General features: G+C 41.0%; 1 protein-coding gene and 1 long non-coding RNA gene across 2 annotated transcripts; one reads left to right on the top strand and one right to left on the bottom strand.

Annotated features, from left to right (window-relative positions):
* Positions 1-5,144: 5,144 nt before the first annotated feature.
* LOC106583592 (uncharacterized) lies at positions 5,145-10,054 on the bottom strand. The gene is made up of 5 exons (XR_001323564.3): positions 7,588-10,054; positions 7,371-7,459; positions 5,931-6,057; positions 5,552-5,628; positions 5,145-5,407 (listed from the first exon to the last, which is right to left on the bottom strand). It is a non-coding gene; the product is annotated as an uncharacterized LOC106583592 (long non-coding RNA).
* Positions 10,055-15,759: 5,705 nt separating this feature from the next.
* LOC145862641 (cytokine-like protein 1) lies at positions 15,760-18,477 on the top strand. The gene is made up of 5 exons (XM_082967656.1): positions 15,760-15,989; positions 16,603-16,711; positions 16,801-16,845; positions 17,220-17,366; positions 17,682-18,477. Exons 2-5 carry the CDS (start codon positions 16,673-16,675, stop codon positions 17,784-17,786), a joined length of 336 nt encoding a protein of 111 aa, XP_082823782.1. The 5' UTR covers positions 15,760-15,989; positions 16,603-16,672; the 3' UTR covers positions 17,787-18,477.
* Positions 18,478-19,002: the final 525 nt, after the last annotated feature.

The following is a 19,002-nucleotide window of genomic DNA, read 5'->3' as shown; positions in this document are numbered from 1 at the left end:
CTTCATTTTCCAGGTTTCAGGAGAAGCGGCAGAGCCTGCTGGAGAGGCTGTTCCTCAAACCCAGAGCTAAGGCTCCCAGGGACGTCATTCAAGTGTTGGTCCAGGAAAAGGGGAGGGAGGGAGTTCTTCGACCCACTCCACAACAACCCACTCCCAAACCAGTTGCGACTGGAATGAGCCAAACCACAACCTCGGAACAGCTCCAAGACTCTGTTCTCATTTCAGTGGGAGGAGGAGTAGAGGTGGACAGTGAAACTGTTTGACTCTACTACTGCAGCAGAACCCTCCCTCTGGCCTGGGGAACGATGCAGTAGTACTGGACATCCCCACTACGGGGGAGAGGGTGTTTGTGTTCCGCACCCCGCTGAAGCCCCAGAGCACCACAGGAGCCACCAACAGGAAGACGAAGAAGAGGTACTTCCTTAATCTGAAGAATGGGTCGGTGGCCCCCACGGACCAACCCTGAGTTTGTTGGTGGTTTTAGGTGACCAACCCTGAGTTTCTGGTCCGGGTTGGTCTTCTAAAAATTGGTCATAGGATCAATTCTGGGTACAGAAGATTCCTACTGGTCCTAAACTGTATCCCAAGCCTGGTCCCAGATCTGTTTGGTGTGACAAGAAACAAATAAGTCATTACAGATGACAATGGCTAAAACAGCATAAACAGATCTGGGACCTGGGTGGGGGGGGCCCTGTTAGATTCTGCTATGTGGTTTTAAATGTCCCACCAGTATGTTACTCACTGATGGTATGATAAAAATGAACAGAATGATTTATAATAATTTGGTTGAAATAGTCAGCAAGTAATGTAAAATAGCCAGATAGTTGCAGGCTTTGTCTTTAGGCAGGTAGTTTTTATTAGAACAAATGAGTTGCACTTCTTGTTAAATACTTATGTATTCACCATTATCAATATTTTAACACATTTTATGAATGCAATTATGATAAATTAATAACATTTTTATCAAAAACATTATTTTTGTGTTCTTGTCAATTGTATGTTAAACATCTGCAACAGTGCAGTCATCTTATAGCTCCGTTTTTGGCCAGTTCCAAAATATATTTTTTTAACACATTTCAACCAATGTGTTATAACTATCAATACATTTAAAATATATATATATATTTAACCTTTATTTAACTAGGCAAGTCAGTTAAGAACAAATTCTTGTTTAAAATGGCGCAAACCCTAACAACGCAGGGCCAATTGTACGCCGCCCTATGGGACTCAGTGATACAGCCTGCAATCGAACCAGGGTCTGTAGTGACGCCTCCAGCACTGAGATGCAGTGCCTTACATGCTGACCAAACCACATGCACACGTGCGTCCGCATGCGCATCGCGCGCTAGTTGATTTTGTTCTCCTACACCAGAAGCGATCCAAAAACGCAGGTTGAAATATCAAAACAAACTCTGAACCAATTAGATTAATTTGGGGACAGGTCAAAAAGCATGAACCATTTATGGCAATTAAGCTAGCTAGCTTGCTGTTGCTAGCTAATTTGTCTTTGTAATATAAACATTGGGTTGTTATTTTACCTGAAATGCACAAGGTCCTGAAACGGTAAACCGAATTCGTTTCTCGTCATCTCTCCTTCCTTCAGGCTTATTTTACTTCTTTGGACTTGATATGGCTGTTGGCAACCAACTTTACAGCATTACTGTAACCGAACAGAGTGTGGACCTAAGTTCATCTTTCAATCACCCAGGTGGGAATATGCTCCTAAAAACCAATGAGGAGATGGGAGAACTTCACATAGAACCAATTTCTATTTTAGTGCCTGGCCACACAGACGCTCGCAAGCAATGTGGGTGCAATGATTGAATAACAAGTATGTGTAAATGTATTTTGCAACGCTCACTGCGCAAGTGGTGTGGTCAGCATGTTACGCTTCGAACATATCGACAGCATCATTGTGCAAAATTGTTCGCAGCATCATCTGGATATGTAATGCAATGACTGTCGGTGTGTCCTTAGCATAACACCATGCCCAAACCAGACGCGTCGCGTGCACGAGTGTTGCAAAATAAATTTACACATACATGTTATTCAATCATTGTACCCACACTGTTCGCGAGCGCCAACGAGCGTCTGCGTTGTCAAGAGCATGTCCTGCCTCTCCCATCTCCTCATTGGTTTTTAGAAGCATATACCCATGTGGGTGATTGAAAGATGAACTGAGGTCACTTATGGTAATGCACCTTATTATGAAAGTTAGTTGCCAATCGTCATATAAAGTCCAAAGAAGATAAAGAAGCGTGGAAGAAGGAGAAATTACTTGAAACGATTCGGTTGACCGTTTTATGTGTGGATTAATTGTAGGAGTAGAGGACCTTCTGCATTTCAGGTGAAATAACAACTCAATGTTTATATCCCTGGCCAAATTAGCTAGCGACAGCTAGCTAGTTAGCTAAATATGACAAATTAACTAGCAACTGCAAGCTAGCTAGCTAAATTGCCATAAATGTTTAATGCTTTTCGACCTGTCCCCAAATTAATATAATTGGTTCAGAGTTTGATATTTAACGAGGTAAAGACAGTTTCAAGTTGGATATTCGTGCCTTCAAACAACAATAGCTTTCAAACCACTTGAGCCACAGACTACAAATAAGTGTTGGAAAAATTGCGCACAACATTGCACATGTTTTATTTTCACGATTTGGACATGAATTCGCTTCCAAAGCAAATAAACATGTGGAAATGTGAGCGCTTTTTGTATTCCTAGTTGAATTAATTAGGGAGCGTAAACAAAGTACAAACTTTTTTTACATTCGATTTTACATTTCAATAGCTCCTTGGTCATGTGACCTACTTGACTCAAACAAGGTTCAGAATGTCCACTGACTACCCTTCTATATTGCACACCCTTTGGTTTGTCCATTTTCATCTCACTCGATTTTACATACGTTTTTCAAAGTTTCTAATTTCAAAAGCTCATTGGTCATGTGACCTACTGACTTCAAACAAGGTGCATAATATCCATTGACTAACCTTCTATATTGCACAACCTTCAGTTTGTCCATTTTCATCTCCCACGTTTTTACATACATTTTTCTAAATGTAAAACTTCAATAGCTCCTTGGTCATATGACCTACTGGACTCAAACAAAATGTAGAATGTCCACAGACTAGCTTTATATAGAGTGTGCAACTCTTATTTGTGTACTGTAAAATCACACGGTGTAACGTACATTTTTCATAGTTTTAACTTTCAATAGCTCCTTGGTCATGTCAATTACACACCTAAGAAGCGTGCAGTGGATATACACACATATTGCATAACATCTAGTCATGTATCTTCTATATTGTTGTACATTAATAAACTCAGCAAAAAAAGAAATGTCCCTTTTTCAGGACCCTATCTTTCAAAGATAGTTAGCAAAAATCCAAGTAACTTCACAGATCTTCATTGTAAAGGGTTTGAACACTGTTTCCCATGCTTGTTCAATGAACCATAAACAATTCATGAACATGCACCTGTGTCGTAAAGACACTAACAGCTTACAGACGGTAGGCAATTAAGGTCACAGATATGAAAACTTAGCACACTAAATAGGCCTTTCTACTGTCTCTGAAAAACACCAAAAGAAAGACGCCCAGGGTCCCTGCTTATCTGCGTGAACGTGCTTAAGGCATGCTGCAAGGAGGCATGAGAACTGCAGATGTGGCCAGGGCAATAAATTGCAATGTCCGTACTGTGAGACACCTAAGACAGCGCTACAGGGAGACAGGACGGACAGCTGATCGTCCTCGCAGTGGCAGACCACGTGTAACAACACCTGCACAGGATCGGTACATCACAACTGTGGGACAGGTAAAGGATGGCAACAACTGCCCGAGTTACACCCGGAACGCACAATCCCTCCATCAGTGCTCAGACTGTCCGCAATAGGCTGAGAGAAGCTGGCTGAGGGCTTGTAGGCCTGTTGTAAGGCAGGTCCTCACCAGACATCACTGGCAACAACGTCGCCTATGGGCACAAACCCACTGTCACTTGACCAGACAGGACTGGAAAAAAGTGCTCTTCACTGACGAGTCGTGGTTTTGTCTCACCAGGGGTGATGGTCGGATTCGCGTTTATCGTCAAAGGAATGAGCGTTACACAGAGGCCTGTACTTTGGAGCTGAATCGATTTGGAGGTGGTCCGTCATGGTCTGGGGCGGTGTATCACAGCATCATCGGACTGAGCTTGTTGTCATTGCAGGCAATCTCAACGCTGTGCGTTACAGGGAAGACATCCTCCTCCCTCATGTGGTACTCTTCCTGCAGGCTCATTCTGACATGACCCTCCAGCATGACAATGCTACCAGCCATACTGCTCGTTCTGTGTGTGATTTCCTGCAAGACAGGAATGTCAGTGTTCTACCATGGCCAGCGAAGAGCCCGGATCTCAATCCCATTGAGCACGTCTGGGACCTGTTGGATCGGAGGGTGAGGGCTAGGCCCATTCCCCCCAGAAATGTCCGGGAACTTGCAGGTGCCTTGGTGGAAGAGTGGGGTAACATCTCACAGCAAGAACTGGCAAATCTGGTGAGGAGGAGATGCACTGCAGTACTTAATGCAGCTGGTGACCACACCAGATACCGACTGTTACTTTTGATTTTGACCCCCCCCCTTTGTTCAGGGACACATTATTTCATTTCTGTTAGTCACATGTCTGTGGAACTTGTTCAGTTTATGTCTCAGTTGTTGAATCTTATGTTCATACAAATATTTACACATGTTAAGTTTGCTGAAAATAAACGCAGTTGACAGTGAAAGGGTGTTTCTTTTTTGCTGAGTTTATTAGTTTGACAATTAGGGGGTTCAGTCCAGTGTTGTTTACCCTTTTCTTTAATATTTATCTATAATAATTGGTAGTTATAAGTACTTATTTTCCTTGTTTTTTATTTTTCTACAGTATTTAACAGCGGTACACAATAGGAGAGAGACAGATAATATCTATTTTTATCATTAATATCAACCTTAAAGGAAAAGGGCAAAGTACGAGAGTCGTGTTATTAATTGTCCAAAGCAGGGATGGAGAGTGAGCTAGTAAGGTAGGCTGCAGTGGGTTTGCTGGTTAATACATATACTGAACATGTAACCACAGTAATGATGGCCAGAAAATCAATGAATAAAAATTGAATATTGACAAATTAAACAGAAATTGTAGACCTTTAATCTTTTCCAACATGTCAAGTGACACTTTACTTCAAATAAGTATGAAACATTTCACAGTGTTAACTTTCTCTTTATTCCTGGTTGATGTACATGTCAGAACCTCTTCAGTGTGGATGGGGTATAGCATACATTTTCAACAACAAAGACTGCACTTCCAGTTTGTGTTCTTTACTCTGTTGAACTCTTTTGTCTTCATTCTTAGGCACAGCACATGGAACCACCGTTGGCATGCAAAACATTCAATCTAAAACAAAACAAAGCGTAACACGTTATAAATAATATCAATGCAGTATGTCGAATTAGCCATCCATTGTGTTATATCATAAATTGTCTTACATGCCGTCACTGTTGTCAAAAGATTATAAACATGTTAAATAAAGTTACTAACCCATTCAGTCTTTGGGCCACATCCAGGTTCTTTATCTTTATCAGCACACATGAAGCAGTTGTTGGCTTTGTTGAACTCTGAAATCATAGGCATGAACTGAACATATGGCTGTCCCACACAACTACATAAAAATAAAGAATTTACATTTACTTTGAATTAAATGTCATTACACATCAGACATTTTTAGTATATCCTCAGCCATTTCTTTTCGCAGTTGCTCTGTATGTTTTTGTGAAGATTCTATATCAATTTGGGAGGGGATGTTGTGGAAGTTCTGTGCAACTTCCTTGGCCATCTACACCAAAAAATCAAATAGAGTCTTTGACCTAATTGTCACATAACAGCAAACGATTCATTATTGAAAATATAACTATCAAACCTGCATTACAAAGACCACGCAGCTGAAGGTGTCCTGCTGCATGGTGTGAGTTATTTCCCCTCCTTTCCACTTTATGTCCACCCAGTTGTCTTTTCCATGGCAGGATCTTCTCATTTTGAAGTATTCTCTTTTTTATATAAACATAATGGAATTCTGATTAGTTATAGGCAAATGAATACAAAGGCCAAAATTGTATGCTGTTTTCCTTATCACTATAATCTAATAGCGGTAATTTCCTTTATGTCCCATTCTACAAACAGCCTAAATTATAGGCACTGAACCATTTACAGGACAATAATAAAAGTAGCATATAGGATTCAACCCTAGCACAGAGTGAATAAATGTAGAGCGTTTGTAGACTTGAAGAAAAATTACGTGACAGTTTCATCAGTACGTGCTTAAAGTCATATCACAAAGATCACAGATGACAGTGCCCACCAAGTCTAAGACAATAGAGAAATAATTGTAAGCACCAAAGTATGTTTATCAAAATAATATCTGAAAATGTCAGTTGTTGAACATAATACTTCTATTTGCAATAGCAATTTATGGTATATGTAGTTGAGGAATATTCCATGTACCAACACTACATGCAGGACGGACAAAAGACATTCCCACATACAGCATACACATACATAGAGGTATTTTTCAGCTATGATTTTACCACTCAGAATCCAGAATGGATATGACAATGGGGCAAGCAGAGGACGTAATACACCCTTACAACAATCAACTTTTTGATCTTCTTGACTTCTTATCTGGTAAACTGCTACTGTGTGTCAAGAAAAGAGCCCCAATTAGGGGTTAGTGTACTCCAGTAAAAAAGGGCTGGTTTAGATGAAAAACTATTGCCCTGTGTCCCCGTTCATAGGGGCATGAGAGACTAGTCAGTGGTAGAATTGAGTTGGCACTTTATTGGCCAAAACACTCACAGGTTGAGGTTACTCATGGACAGTAATTAGTAAAAAAAAAAAAATGTGCATTGACGCATTGTGTCTTCTAACTGTCCAAGAATAGGATCCAAAGTGTTAGGAAATATTTGTTCCCATAAATACAAAGGAGGATGTATCTCCTCATACCTCTGATACTTTAGTCAGACTGCCAGACAGTGTAAAAACTTTATGATGGGGCCGGCAACGAAGTTCCCATTGACTAAGCACCACAGAGCCAATCAGGAGAGAATACATACAGGTCAAGGGTGCCAATTGAAAGTCAAGGGGTGTGTCTGTGCCTTTTGGATTACTCTCTCTTTACAGAGAACCCCTGTGGTTCAAGTCAAGAGCTTCCCTTCACCTTTCAGTCTGCTCTGCACATGTCTGAAAGTGACAGAGCCAGCAGCCAAGAGAGTTTTTCACAGTATGTCATAAAAAAGTATTACACTTATGAATGTATGTAAAATGCTAATATGTATTAGATCCAGCACAATAGAATAACTAAGACCTGAATTTGAATGCAGCGTGTTCCGATTCCTCCTCTTTCTGTCCAGCAGGGTCAACCAAAAACACTTGGCCTGATGGTTCATGCAGATACTGGGGAAACAATATAGAAATGTATTGATCCCTTAAATGATTTTACTATTAAACGACCCATATCACAACCCTCATACCTCTTCACAAAAATGTACCTAAATCAATTTTGGAAAAAGGATTTTACTCACAATGAACCTGGATGTGGTTCTGGTTCACATTCAAGAAACTCATGACAGCATTGTAGTTGCTGAAGTTCACCTGAAATAAATAATTTTACATGCTTGCCACTAAGCCCCCCAAAAATGTATGAATAGTTAATCCTTTAAAATTACACTAACAGATTGTACTAGTACTGTGGGCAGACATTGCTTGCACACTTAACTTCTTTCTCCATTTAGAATGACTTGGGCTGAGTAATGATTTAGGATGTAAATCTTTGTCCCGTGACCACAGCTTTTTGTGGTTGCTTGAAAGTACCATTTGATTGTCTGTATAAGGAAAGAAAGTAAAACCACAAATGCTTTGAATGTGAAGAACATTATACAAATAATTAGCATAAACTAAAATACATAGACATTTCAGAGAATATTGGTTAGTTAGAAGGATTGTTTATCAAGACTTAAAACAAACGTAATTACATTTTGCCTTTGTTTTTATTTGTCTAATATATTCTGGCTACATGCAATTTAATGGGTAATTGTCACATACAGTTGAAGTCGGAAGTTTACATACACCTTAGCCAAATACATTTAAACTCAGTTTTTCTCAATTCCTGACATTTCATACGAGTAAAAATTCCCTGTCTTAGGTCTGTTAGGATCACCACTTTACTTTAAGAATGTGAAATGTCAGAATAATAGTAGAGAGAATTATTTATTTCAGCTTTTATTTCTTTCATCACATTCCCAGTGGGTCAGCAGTTTACATGCACTCAATTAGAATTTGGTAGCATTGCCTTTAAATTGTTTAACTTGGGTCAAATGTTTTGGGTAGCCTTCCACAAGCTTCCCACAATAAGTTGGGTGAATTTTGGCCCATTCCTCCTGACAGAGCTGGTGTAACTAAGTCAGGTTTGTAGGCTTCCTTGCTCGCACACGCTTTTTCAGTTCTGCCCACAAATGTTATACGGGATTGAGGTGAGGGCTTTGTGATGGCCTCTCCAATACCTTGACTTTGTTGTCCTTAAGCCATTTTGCCACAACTTTGGAAGTATGCTTGTGGTCATTGTCCATTTGGAAGACCAGTTTGCGACCAAGCTTTAACTTCCTGACTGATTTCTTGAGATGTTGCTTCAATATAACCACATCATTTTCCTACCTCATGATGCCATCTATTTTGTGAAGTGCACCAGTCCCTCTAGCAGCAAAGCACCCCCACAACAATGCTGCCACCCTGTGCTTCACGGTTGGGATGGTGTTCTTCAGCTTGCAAGCCTCCCCCTTTTTCCTACAAACATAACGATGGTCATTATGGCCAAACAGTTCTATTTTTGTTTCATCAGACCAAAGGACATTTCTCCAAAAAGTACGATCTCTGTCCCCATGTGCAGTTGCAAACCGTAGTCTGGCTTTTTTATGGCGGTTGAAGCAGTGGCTTCTTCCTTGCTGAGCGGCCTTTCAGGTTATGTCAATATAGGACTTGTTTTACTGTGGATATAGATACTTTTGTACCTCTTTCCTCCAGCATCTTCACAAGGTCCTTTGCTGTTGTTCTGGGATTGATTGCACTTTTCACACGAAAGTACGTTCATCTCTAGGAGACAGAACGTGTCTCCTTCCTGAGCGGTATGACGGTTGCGTGGTCCCATGGTGTTTATACTTGTTTGTACAGATGAACGTGGTACCTTTAGACATTTGGAAATTGCTCTCAAGGATGAACCAGATTTGTGGAGGTCTACAATTTTTCTTCTGAGGTCTTGGCTGATTTCTTTTGATTTTCCCATGATGTCAAGCAAAGAGGCAGTGAGTTTGAAGGTAGGCCTTGAAATACATCCACAGGTACACCTCCAATTGACTCAAATTATGTCAATTAGCCTATCAGAAGCTTGTAAAGCCATTACATCATTTTCTGGAATTTTCCAAGCTGTTTAAAGGCACAGTCAACTTAGTGTATGTAAACTTCTGACACACTGGAATTGTGATAAGTGAAATAAACTGTCTGTAAACAACTTTTTGGAAATATTACTTCTGTCATGACCAAAGTAGATGTCCTAACCGACTTGCCAAAACTATAGTTTGTTAAATTCTCTGGCCTAGGTGGGACGTGACCGTCCCACACTATTCAACAGCCAGTGAAATAGCATGGCGCGAAATACAAAACAGCAAAAATATCATAATTTCAATTTCTCAAACACACGACTATTTTACACCATTTTAAAGATACACTTCTCCTTAACCTCTCTGGGGCAGTAGGACGCTTGCGTCCCACCTACTCAACAGCCAGTGTAATCCCGTGGCGCGATATTCAAATACCTTAGAAATGCTATTACTTCAATTTCTCAAACATATGACTATTTTACACCATTTTAAAGACGAGACTCTCGTTAATCTAACCACACTGTCCGATTTCAAAAAGGCTTTACAACGAAAGCAAAACATTAGATTATGTCAGCAGAGTACCCAACCAGAAATAATCAGACACCCATTTTTCAAGCTAGCATATAATGTCACATAAACCCAAAGCACAGCTAAATGCAGCACTAACCTTTGATGATCTTCATCAGATGACAATCCTAGGACATTATGTTATACAATACATGCATGTTTTGTTCAATCAAGTTCATATTTATATCAAAAAACAGCTTTTTACATTAGCATGTGACTAGCATGTGACTAGCATTCCCACCGAACACTTCCGGTGAATTTACTAAATTACTCACGATAAACATTCACAAAAAACATAACAATTATTTTAAGAATTATAGATACAGAACTCCTTTATGCACTCGCTATGTCCGATTTTAAAATAGGTTTTCGGTGAAAGCACATTTTGCAATATTCTGTGTAGATAGCCCGGCCATCACAGGCTAGCTATTTTGACACCCACCAAGTGTGGTACTCACCAAACTCCGATTTACTATTAGAAAAGTTTGATTACCTTTGCTGTTCTTCGTCAGAATGCACTCCCAGGACTTCTACTTCAATAACAAATGTTGGTTTGGTTCCAAATAATCCATAGTTATATCCAAATACCGCCGTTTTGTTCGTGCATTCAGGTCACTATCTGAAGGGTAACGCGCGAGCGCATTTCGTGGCAAAAAATGTCAAAATATTCCATTACCGTACTTAGAAGCATGTCAAACGCTGTTTAAAATCAATATTTATGCTATTTTTCTCGTAAAATAGCGATAATATTCCAACCGGGCAACGTTGTATTCATTCAAAGGCAGAAAGAAAAAAATTGAGTAGTCTCGTGAATGCGCATCTCAGTCTCACTGTCCGCAGGCTGACCACTCACAAACTCTGCTGCTGTTCTTTGCCCAGAGACAGCAGACACCCCATTCCACTTTCTGGCGGCTTTAGAGAGCCAATGGAAGCCTTAGAAAGTGTCACTTTACAGCACAGATGCTGTATTTTTGATAGAGATGCAACAGAAGGACAACAAATTGTCAGACAGGGCACTTCCTGTATGGAATCTTCTCAGGTTTTGGCCTGCCATATGAGTTCTGTTACACTCACAGACACCATTCAAACAGTTTTAGAAACTTTAGAGTGTTTTTTATCCAAATATATTAATTATATGCATATTCTCGTTTCTGGGCAAGAGTAGTAACCAGTTTAAATCGGGTACATTTTTTTATCCGGCCGTGAAAATACTGCCCCCTAGCCCCAACAGGTTTTAACTACAAAATGATATTACATGTCCTTAGACTTGGTTAAGTGCACATCTAATGTACTTCTATGTTCATCCTTCATACTGTATGAATTTTTGACCAAGGAGCTATTCAAATTTGAAAGTTTGAAAACTTAATTTAAAATCTTCTGAGATGAAAATGGACAAACTAAAGGTTGTGCAATGTGTAGGCCCACTGAGTGGACATTCTGAACCTTGTTTGAAGTCAGTTGGTCACATGACCAAGGAGCTATTGAAATTTGAAAGTTCAAAAAATGTATGTAAAATAATTTCAGATGAAAATGGACAAACTAAAGGGTGTGCACGTACGCTACGGTCACAAGACGCAGGCCTCCTTACTGTCCCTAGAATTTCTAAGCAAACAGCTGGAGGCAGGGCTTTCTCCTATAGAGCTCCATTTTTATGGAATGGCCTACCTACCCATGTGAGAGACGCAGACTCGGTCACAACCTTTAAGTCTTTATTGAAGACTCATCTCTTCAGTAGGTCCTATGATTGAGTGTAGTCTGGCCCAGGAGTGTGAAGGTGAACGAAAAGGTACTGGAGCAAAGAACTGCCATTGCTGTCTCTGCCTGGCCAGTTCCCCTCTCTCCACTGGGATTCTCTGACTCTAAACCTATTACAGGGGCTGAGTCACTGGCTTACTGGTACTATTCCATGCTGTCCCTAGGAGGGGTGATTCACTTGAGTGGGTTGAGTCACTGATGTGATCTTCCAGTCCGTTTTGCCCCCGCCCGTGCCGTGGCGGAGATCTTTGTGGGCTATACTCGGCCTTGTCTCAGGATGGTAAGTTGGTGGTTGAAGATATCCCTCTAGTGGTGTGGGGGCTGAGCTTTGGCGAAGTGGGTGAGGTTATATCCTGCCTGTTTGTCCCTGTCCGGGGGTTTCGTCGGACGGGGCCACAGTGTCTCCCGACCCCTCTTGTCTCAGTCTCCAGTATTTATGCTGCAATATTTTATGTGTCAGGGGGCTAGGGTCAGTCTGTTATATCTGGAGTATTTATCCTGTCTTATCCGGTGTCCTGTGTGAATTTAAGTATGCTCTCTCTAATTCTCTCTCTTTCTTTCTTTCTTTCTTTCTTTCTTTCTTTCTTTCTTTCTTTCTTTCTTTCTTTCTTTCTTTCTTCTCTTTCTTTCTTTCTTTCTTTCTTTATCTCTCTCGGAGGACCTGAGCCCTAGGACCATGCCTCAGGACTACCTGGCCTCATGACTCCTTGCTGTCCCCAGTCCACCTGGCCGTGCTCCTGCTCCAGTTTCAACTGTTCTGCCTGCGGCTATGGAACCCTGACCTGTTCACCGGACGTGCTACCTGTCCCAGACCTGCTGTTTTCAACTCTCTAGAGACTGCAGGAGCGGTAGAGATACTCTGAATGATCGGCTATGAAAAGCCAACTGACATTTACTCCTGAGGTGCTGACAAGTTGCACCCTCGACAACCACTGTGATTATTATTATTTGACCCTGCTGGTCATCTATGAACTTTTGAACATCTTGGCCATGTTCTGTTATAATCTCCACCCGGCACAGCCAGAAGAGGACTGGCCACCCCTCATAGCCTGGTTCCTCTCTAGGTTTCTTCCTAGGTTCCGGCCTTTCTAGGGAGTTTTACCGTGCTTCTACACCTGCATTGCTTGCTGTTTGGGGTTTTAGAATGGGTTTCTGTACAGCACTTTGTGACATCAGCTGATGTAAGAAGGGCTTTATAAATAAATTGAATTGATTGATTGTGCAATATAGAAGGGTAGTCAGCGGACATTCTGAACCTTGTTTGAAGTCAGTAGGTCATATGACCAAAGAGCTATTGAAATTCAAAAATGTAAATAAATAATTTAAATTAGTGTGAAATGTAAATCGACAAAAATAAAAAAGTGTGTGCAATGTGTGTCTATGCCATCGGGTTAGCTACAACCCGTTTTGAAAGTTTTAGGAGTAATGGTTAAAGAGAAATTGGAAGAATCAGATTTGTCACTATGTTGACGGTCCCTAACTGCTGTTGGTGGACGTAACAGGCTGACAACATCGCTCGTGTCGCGTTGCAAAATACATTTTGAAATCTATATTATTCAATTATTGCACCCACACTGCTTGTGTGCGTCAACGAGCATCTGGTTGCCAAGAGCTAAAATAGAAGTCAGTTCTATTTGTGACGCAAATCGCACTGCAAGTCGTGCCTCTCCCACCTCCTCATTGGTTTATAGAAGCAGGTACCCACGTGCCATCTCCTCATTGGTTATTCCCATGTGGGTGACTGAAAGGCGAACGAGGTCAGTGGCAGTAATGCACCTAACACGGAACCCAAATCGGCTGTGCCATCGTGTATAGATTTATTTTGTCCCACCACACCAAACGCGATCACGACACGCAGGTTAAATATCAAAACAAACAGAAACTCAACGCACGTTTTCTGCAACAGAAAAAGTTAAAATTAGAAAACATTTGGTTACATTAGAAAACGGTTTAATCAAATCAATAATGTAATTTGGAATAGCTCACCGTGCGATGATAATTGTATAGTTTTTCCAAAAGGCCCATTATTTCCTTGCTCAAGCCGAGCACTCGGGAATAGCATGTCGGTGGTGCACAGTCAGCCAACCAAATAAAACTGAAGAAACACAACAAAAGTGTGAGTCTCATCTTTCAGCCGTTGTTGCGTCGGTCAAAACAGGCTTATTATGTTTAGGCAACTAGGCAAGAGCTTTACAACACGAGTGTGCTTCGCCCAGCACCATTGCAGATTATAGTTGGACCGAAAAAAAAAAAGTGATGATGACGTCGAAGAAAAATATTTCACTCTCCTATGCATTTTGGAAACAAGTGTATGGAATATGATACGCCGTTTGGGTCTTTGCGTGTCAAAAAAGATACACGTCAAATAACACTATTTGATGCGCAACAAAGTGCATCATCCCATTTTGTAACAATCCACACGTCACAATCAAAATGTATTAATGCATATTTTATTAACCATCGCCCGCAAAATGATTTTGTTCACCCACACCAGAAGCGATTAGGACATGCAGGTTGAAATATCAATACAAAATGAACCAATTATATTAATTTCGAAAAGCATTAAACATTTATGGCAATTTAGCTAGTTAGCTTGCACTTGCTTGCTAATTTGTCCTATTTAGCTAGCTTGCTGTTGCTAGCTAATTTGTCCTGGGATATAAACATTGAGTTGTTATTTACCTGAAATGCACAAGGTCCTCTACTCCGCCAATTAATCCACACATAAAACGGTCAACTGAATCGTTTCTAGTCATCTAGACTTTGGCGATGTCATTTACAAAATAGCCTCCAACACCCTACTCAACAAATTGGATGCAGTCTATCACAGTGCCATCCATTTTGTCACCAAAGCCCCATATACTACCCACCACTGCGACCTGTACGCTCTCGTTGGCTGGCCCTCGCTTCATACTCGTCGCCAAACCTACTGGCTCCAGGTCATCTACAAGACCCTGTGTAACCGATGTGAAATGGCTAGTTAGTTAGCGGTGGTGCGCGCTAATAGCATTTCAATCAGTGACGTCACTCGCTCTGAGACCTGAAGTAGGGTTTCCCCTTGCGTTGCAAGGGCCGCGGCTTTTGTGGCGCGATGGGTAACGATGCTTCGTGGGGTGTCAGTTGTTGATGTGTGCAAGGGTCCCTGGTTCGAGCCCAGGTTGGGGCGAAGAGAGGGACGGAACCTACACTGTTACATTGATGCTGTTGACCCGGATCATTGGTTGCTGCGGAAAAGGAGGAGGTCAAAGGGGGGGTGAGTGTAACCGATGTGAAATGGCTAGTTAGTTAGCGTTGGTGCGCGCTAATAGCATTTCAATCAGTGACGTCACTCGCTCTGAGACCTGAAGTAGGGTTTCCCCTTGTGTTGCAAGGGCCGCGGCTTTTGTGGCGCGATGGGTAACGATGCTTCGTGGGGTGTCAGTTGTTGATGTGTGCAAGGGTCCCTGGTTCGAGCCCGGGTTGAGGCGAAGAGAGGGACGGAACCTACACTGTTACACCTGCTAGGTAAAGTCCCGCCTTATCTCTGCTCGCTGGTCACCATAGCTGCACCCACCCGTAGCACGCGTTCCAGCAGGTATATCTCACTTGTCACCCCCAAAGCCAATTCCTCCTTTGGCCGCCTCTCCTTCCAGTTCTCTCTGTTGTAAATTAGAACTTGTTCTCAACTTGCCTACCTGGTTAAATAAAGGTGATATAAAAATAAAGAAATAAATAAATACAAATCTCTCTTCCTTCCAGGCTTTTTCTTCTCTTGACTTTATATTGCGATTGGCAACTTTCAACAACAGCAAGCTAGCTAAATAGGACAAATTAGCTAGCAAGTGCAAGCTAGCTAGCTAAATTGCCATAAATGTTTACTGCTTTTCGACCTGTCCCCAAATCAATATAATTGGTTCAGAGTTTGTTTTGATATTTTAACCTGCGTGTCGTGATCGCGTTTGGTGTGGGAGACAAAATAAATGTATGCACGATGGCGCATGCGTTCAGCCGGTATGGGTTCCGTGTTACAAGGAAAACTACAGGCGAATATCCAACCTGAAACTGTTTTTACCTCGGTTTGATATTTCAACCTTCATGCCGTGATCGAGTGTGGTGTTGGAGGACAAAATACATTTTCGCGAGTCCGGTATGGCGTTAGGTAGGTTGTAGCAATGCTATAAAGTTGGTTGCCAACAGCTATATTAAATCCAAAATAAGAAGAAACCTGAGGAAGGAGAGAGATCGATAAAACGGTAAACCGAATTCCTTTCTCATCTGTGGATTAATTGTCGGAGTAGAGGACCTTGTAAATAACAACCCAATGGTTATATCACAGGACAAATTAGCTTGCAACAGCAAAGTAGCTAGCTAAATTACCATACATGTTTAATGCTTTTTCGACCTGTCTCCAAATTAATATAATTGGTTCATTTTGTATTGATATTTCAACCTACATGTCCTAATCGCTTCTGGTGTGGGTGAACAAAATCATTTTGCGGGCGATGGTTAACAAAATATGCATTAATACATTTTGATTGTGACTTGTAGATTGTTACAAAATGGGATGATGCACTTTGTTGCGCATCAAATAGTGTTATTTGACGTGTATCTTTTTTGACACGCAAAGACCCAAACGGCGTATCATATTCCATACTTGTTTCCAAAATGCATAGGAGAGTGAAATATTTTTCTTCGACGTCATCATCACTTTTTTTTTTTCGGTCCAACTATAATCTGCAATGGTGCTGGGCGAAGCACACTCGTGTTGTAAAGCTCTTGCCTAGTTGCCTAAACATAATAAGCCTGTTTTGACCGACGCAACAACGGCTGAAAGATGAGACTCACACTTTTGTTGTGTTTCTTCAGTTTTATTTGGTTGGCTGACTGTGCACCACCGACATGCTATTCCCGAGTGCTCGGCTTGAGCAAGGAAATAATGGGCCTTTTGGAAAAACTATACAATTATCATCGCACGGTGAGCTATTCCAAATTACATTATTGATTTGATTAAACCGTTTTCTAACGTAACCAAATGTTTTCTAATTTTAACTTTTTCTGTTGCAGAAAACGTGCGTTGAGATTCTGCCCAAGATGTTTCTGGATGTGCAAGTGAGTTGTTATAGTACAACACCATCCTATTGATGTGAACAAAAGGTTGATTCTCAAACGTCAGTATTTAACATAAAGTTGACAGAGTGAACCTGCATCTGATTTGATGTCTCATTGGGTTATGTTGCAGCAGCTGTAATGAGTTGGTGATGCAATACCTACGTTTGACGTAGACTAGAAGATGCATACATTCCATAATGTTGTTGGATGCCAATATAAAGCTTAAAAACATATCTTGACAATTGATTTAAATTCATATAAAAACATTGTTGTACCCCAGTAACTGAACCTGTTTATGTGAAACCTTTTCATTCAAAATAGTATAATATCCATTGAGCTATAGGATTTACAATACCATTATTATTTCCCTATAGAATTCGTGCATCAATACAAAGCTCCGTGACTTCCTCTATGTCATGGAGAACCTTCCTACGCAGTACTGCAGAGAGCGACCCAGGATCGTGTTGTTGAAGCTGAAAGTCACCAACCTGTACAGAATCATCAACAGAATCTGTTATCGGGTATGTCTGCTCAGCTCTGCAGAGGAATGAACCATGCTGTCTCTCATAGCCAGAATAATTAATTTTTTAAGAAAAAAAAATAGGTCTGTCATAGCCTACTCTGGATGTGGTGCAGGGAATAACTAGCCTGGTTCCAGGTCTGTTTGTGCTGTCTTGCCAACCGTTATATAACGACAATGACCATGTGAGTTGGAGCATTTCTGATAATTGCTTCTGTAGTTTATTATCTGTCGACATTTCAGTCAGCCGTGCAATCGCATTCTGCAGTTGGAGATGTCGTGTATGCCTTAGTGTGACTGTTTGACCTCCCCACAGGACCTAGTGTATTTTACAGATGACTGTGAGGCCATTGAGACTGGCCAGAGTACCCCTCACTACAGAGAGGACAGGCTCCAGCTGCTGGTGGAAGAGAAGAGATGAGCCCATCCTGAGACAGAGACAAACACACACACACACACACTTACACACACGCAGGAATATAATTGTGAGGGCATTTAAACTCTGTTTCACACACACACACACACACACACACACATACATACATACATACATACATACATACATACATACATACATACATAGCATCACACACAACTGTAGCTAAAAAAACATGCCGACATAGTTTAATTTCTAACCTGTAAGCCTGAAGATTTGAGTTTTTTGTCCAAGTGAGGTCTCATGTTAGATGGCATGTGACTGTGGTTACATTTCAAATGGAGAACTTTCCACAGGAAATTAGCTGAATACCAGCTATTCTGATGAAAACCTTTTACCAGAATAAACCAAAATGTTTGTGTGCCTCACTTACTGCTGCTTACCTACCACCTACCACGTTCGAAAGGCATGCCTTATTTATCCAAATATCTTGTATGTTTCCATAACTCTTCATACATACTGAGGTCCCAACTCGTACTTCCCTGAGAAAAGATTGATTACCTCATGCTGATTGTATGACTAGGCCTAGTCTTTAACCTAAACTCTAGTAATGTATCTTGTTCAGATGTAGGCTATACTTAATCATGATTGCATTTTCTTGTAATTGGTGCAGTAGGCTATACATATGTGTATTAGTTATATGCATGTAATAAAACAACTTTTTTTATGCTCGTGAGCTTTCAAATGTGTTGTGTGAGTAGCAAGCGCAATTTCAATTGATTGCAACCATTCGCTAGCATGTCTCAACTTTACCTGTTGTGCTTGCCTGTAAATATTGGTTGTTTTGCCAATCGGACAATGTTTCTCAGACTGTTAGGATTCAGACAAACGTAATGTTTCTCGCAGAGATGAAGTCAAGACTCTAGAGACCCATACTGTATAATCAGACCAAGACAGTTAAAATGGGGGGGAAAACACACCTGGCTTCCATATGGAAAAATGTAGTTTCCTGCACTTCTGAGTTGTCACTCCTAGTTAGTTAAAATACTCTGATAAGAGATGGTACTCAGTGGTGAATCTTGACTACAAAAACCATGCTCTTGTCCATGACCAAGGCCCAGACCGAGACATTGTGTTCCAAGACCCTTACCCTGTTTATCGAAATGATGTCCCAGACTAGACATTGTGTGCCAAGACCATGAGATGAACACTTCACCAATAAACGTTGGTGGTGTTGTGATACTATCTGCTTAAACACACA

The sequence above is a fragment of the Salmo salar genome, chromosome 22 (genome assembly GCF_965601325.2).
Source record: "Salmo salar chromosome 22, fSalSal1, whole genome shotgun sequence".
Lineage (NCBI taxonomy): Eukaryota > Metazoa > Chordata > Actinopteri > Salmoniformes > Salmonidae > Salmo > Salmo salar.
Note: the sequence above shows the minus strand (reverse complement) of the source record. Positions and strands in the feature narration are given on the sequence as shown.

Excerpts from the sequence above, each read along its gene's own strand:
- LOC145862641 (XM_082967656.1), top strand. The coding sequence starts at position 16,673 with ATGGGCCTTTTGGAAAAACTATACAATTATCATCGCACG. Across the intron at positions 16,712-16,800 it reads TATACAATTATCATCGCACG|AAAACGTGCGTTGAGATTCT; the intron begins GTGAGCTATTCC and ends TTTCTGTTGCAG. Across the intron at positions 17,367-17,681 it reads TCAACAGAATCTGTTATCGG|GACCTAGTGTATTTTACAGA; the intron begins GTATGTCTGCTC and ends ACCTCCCCACAG.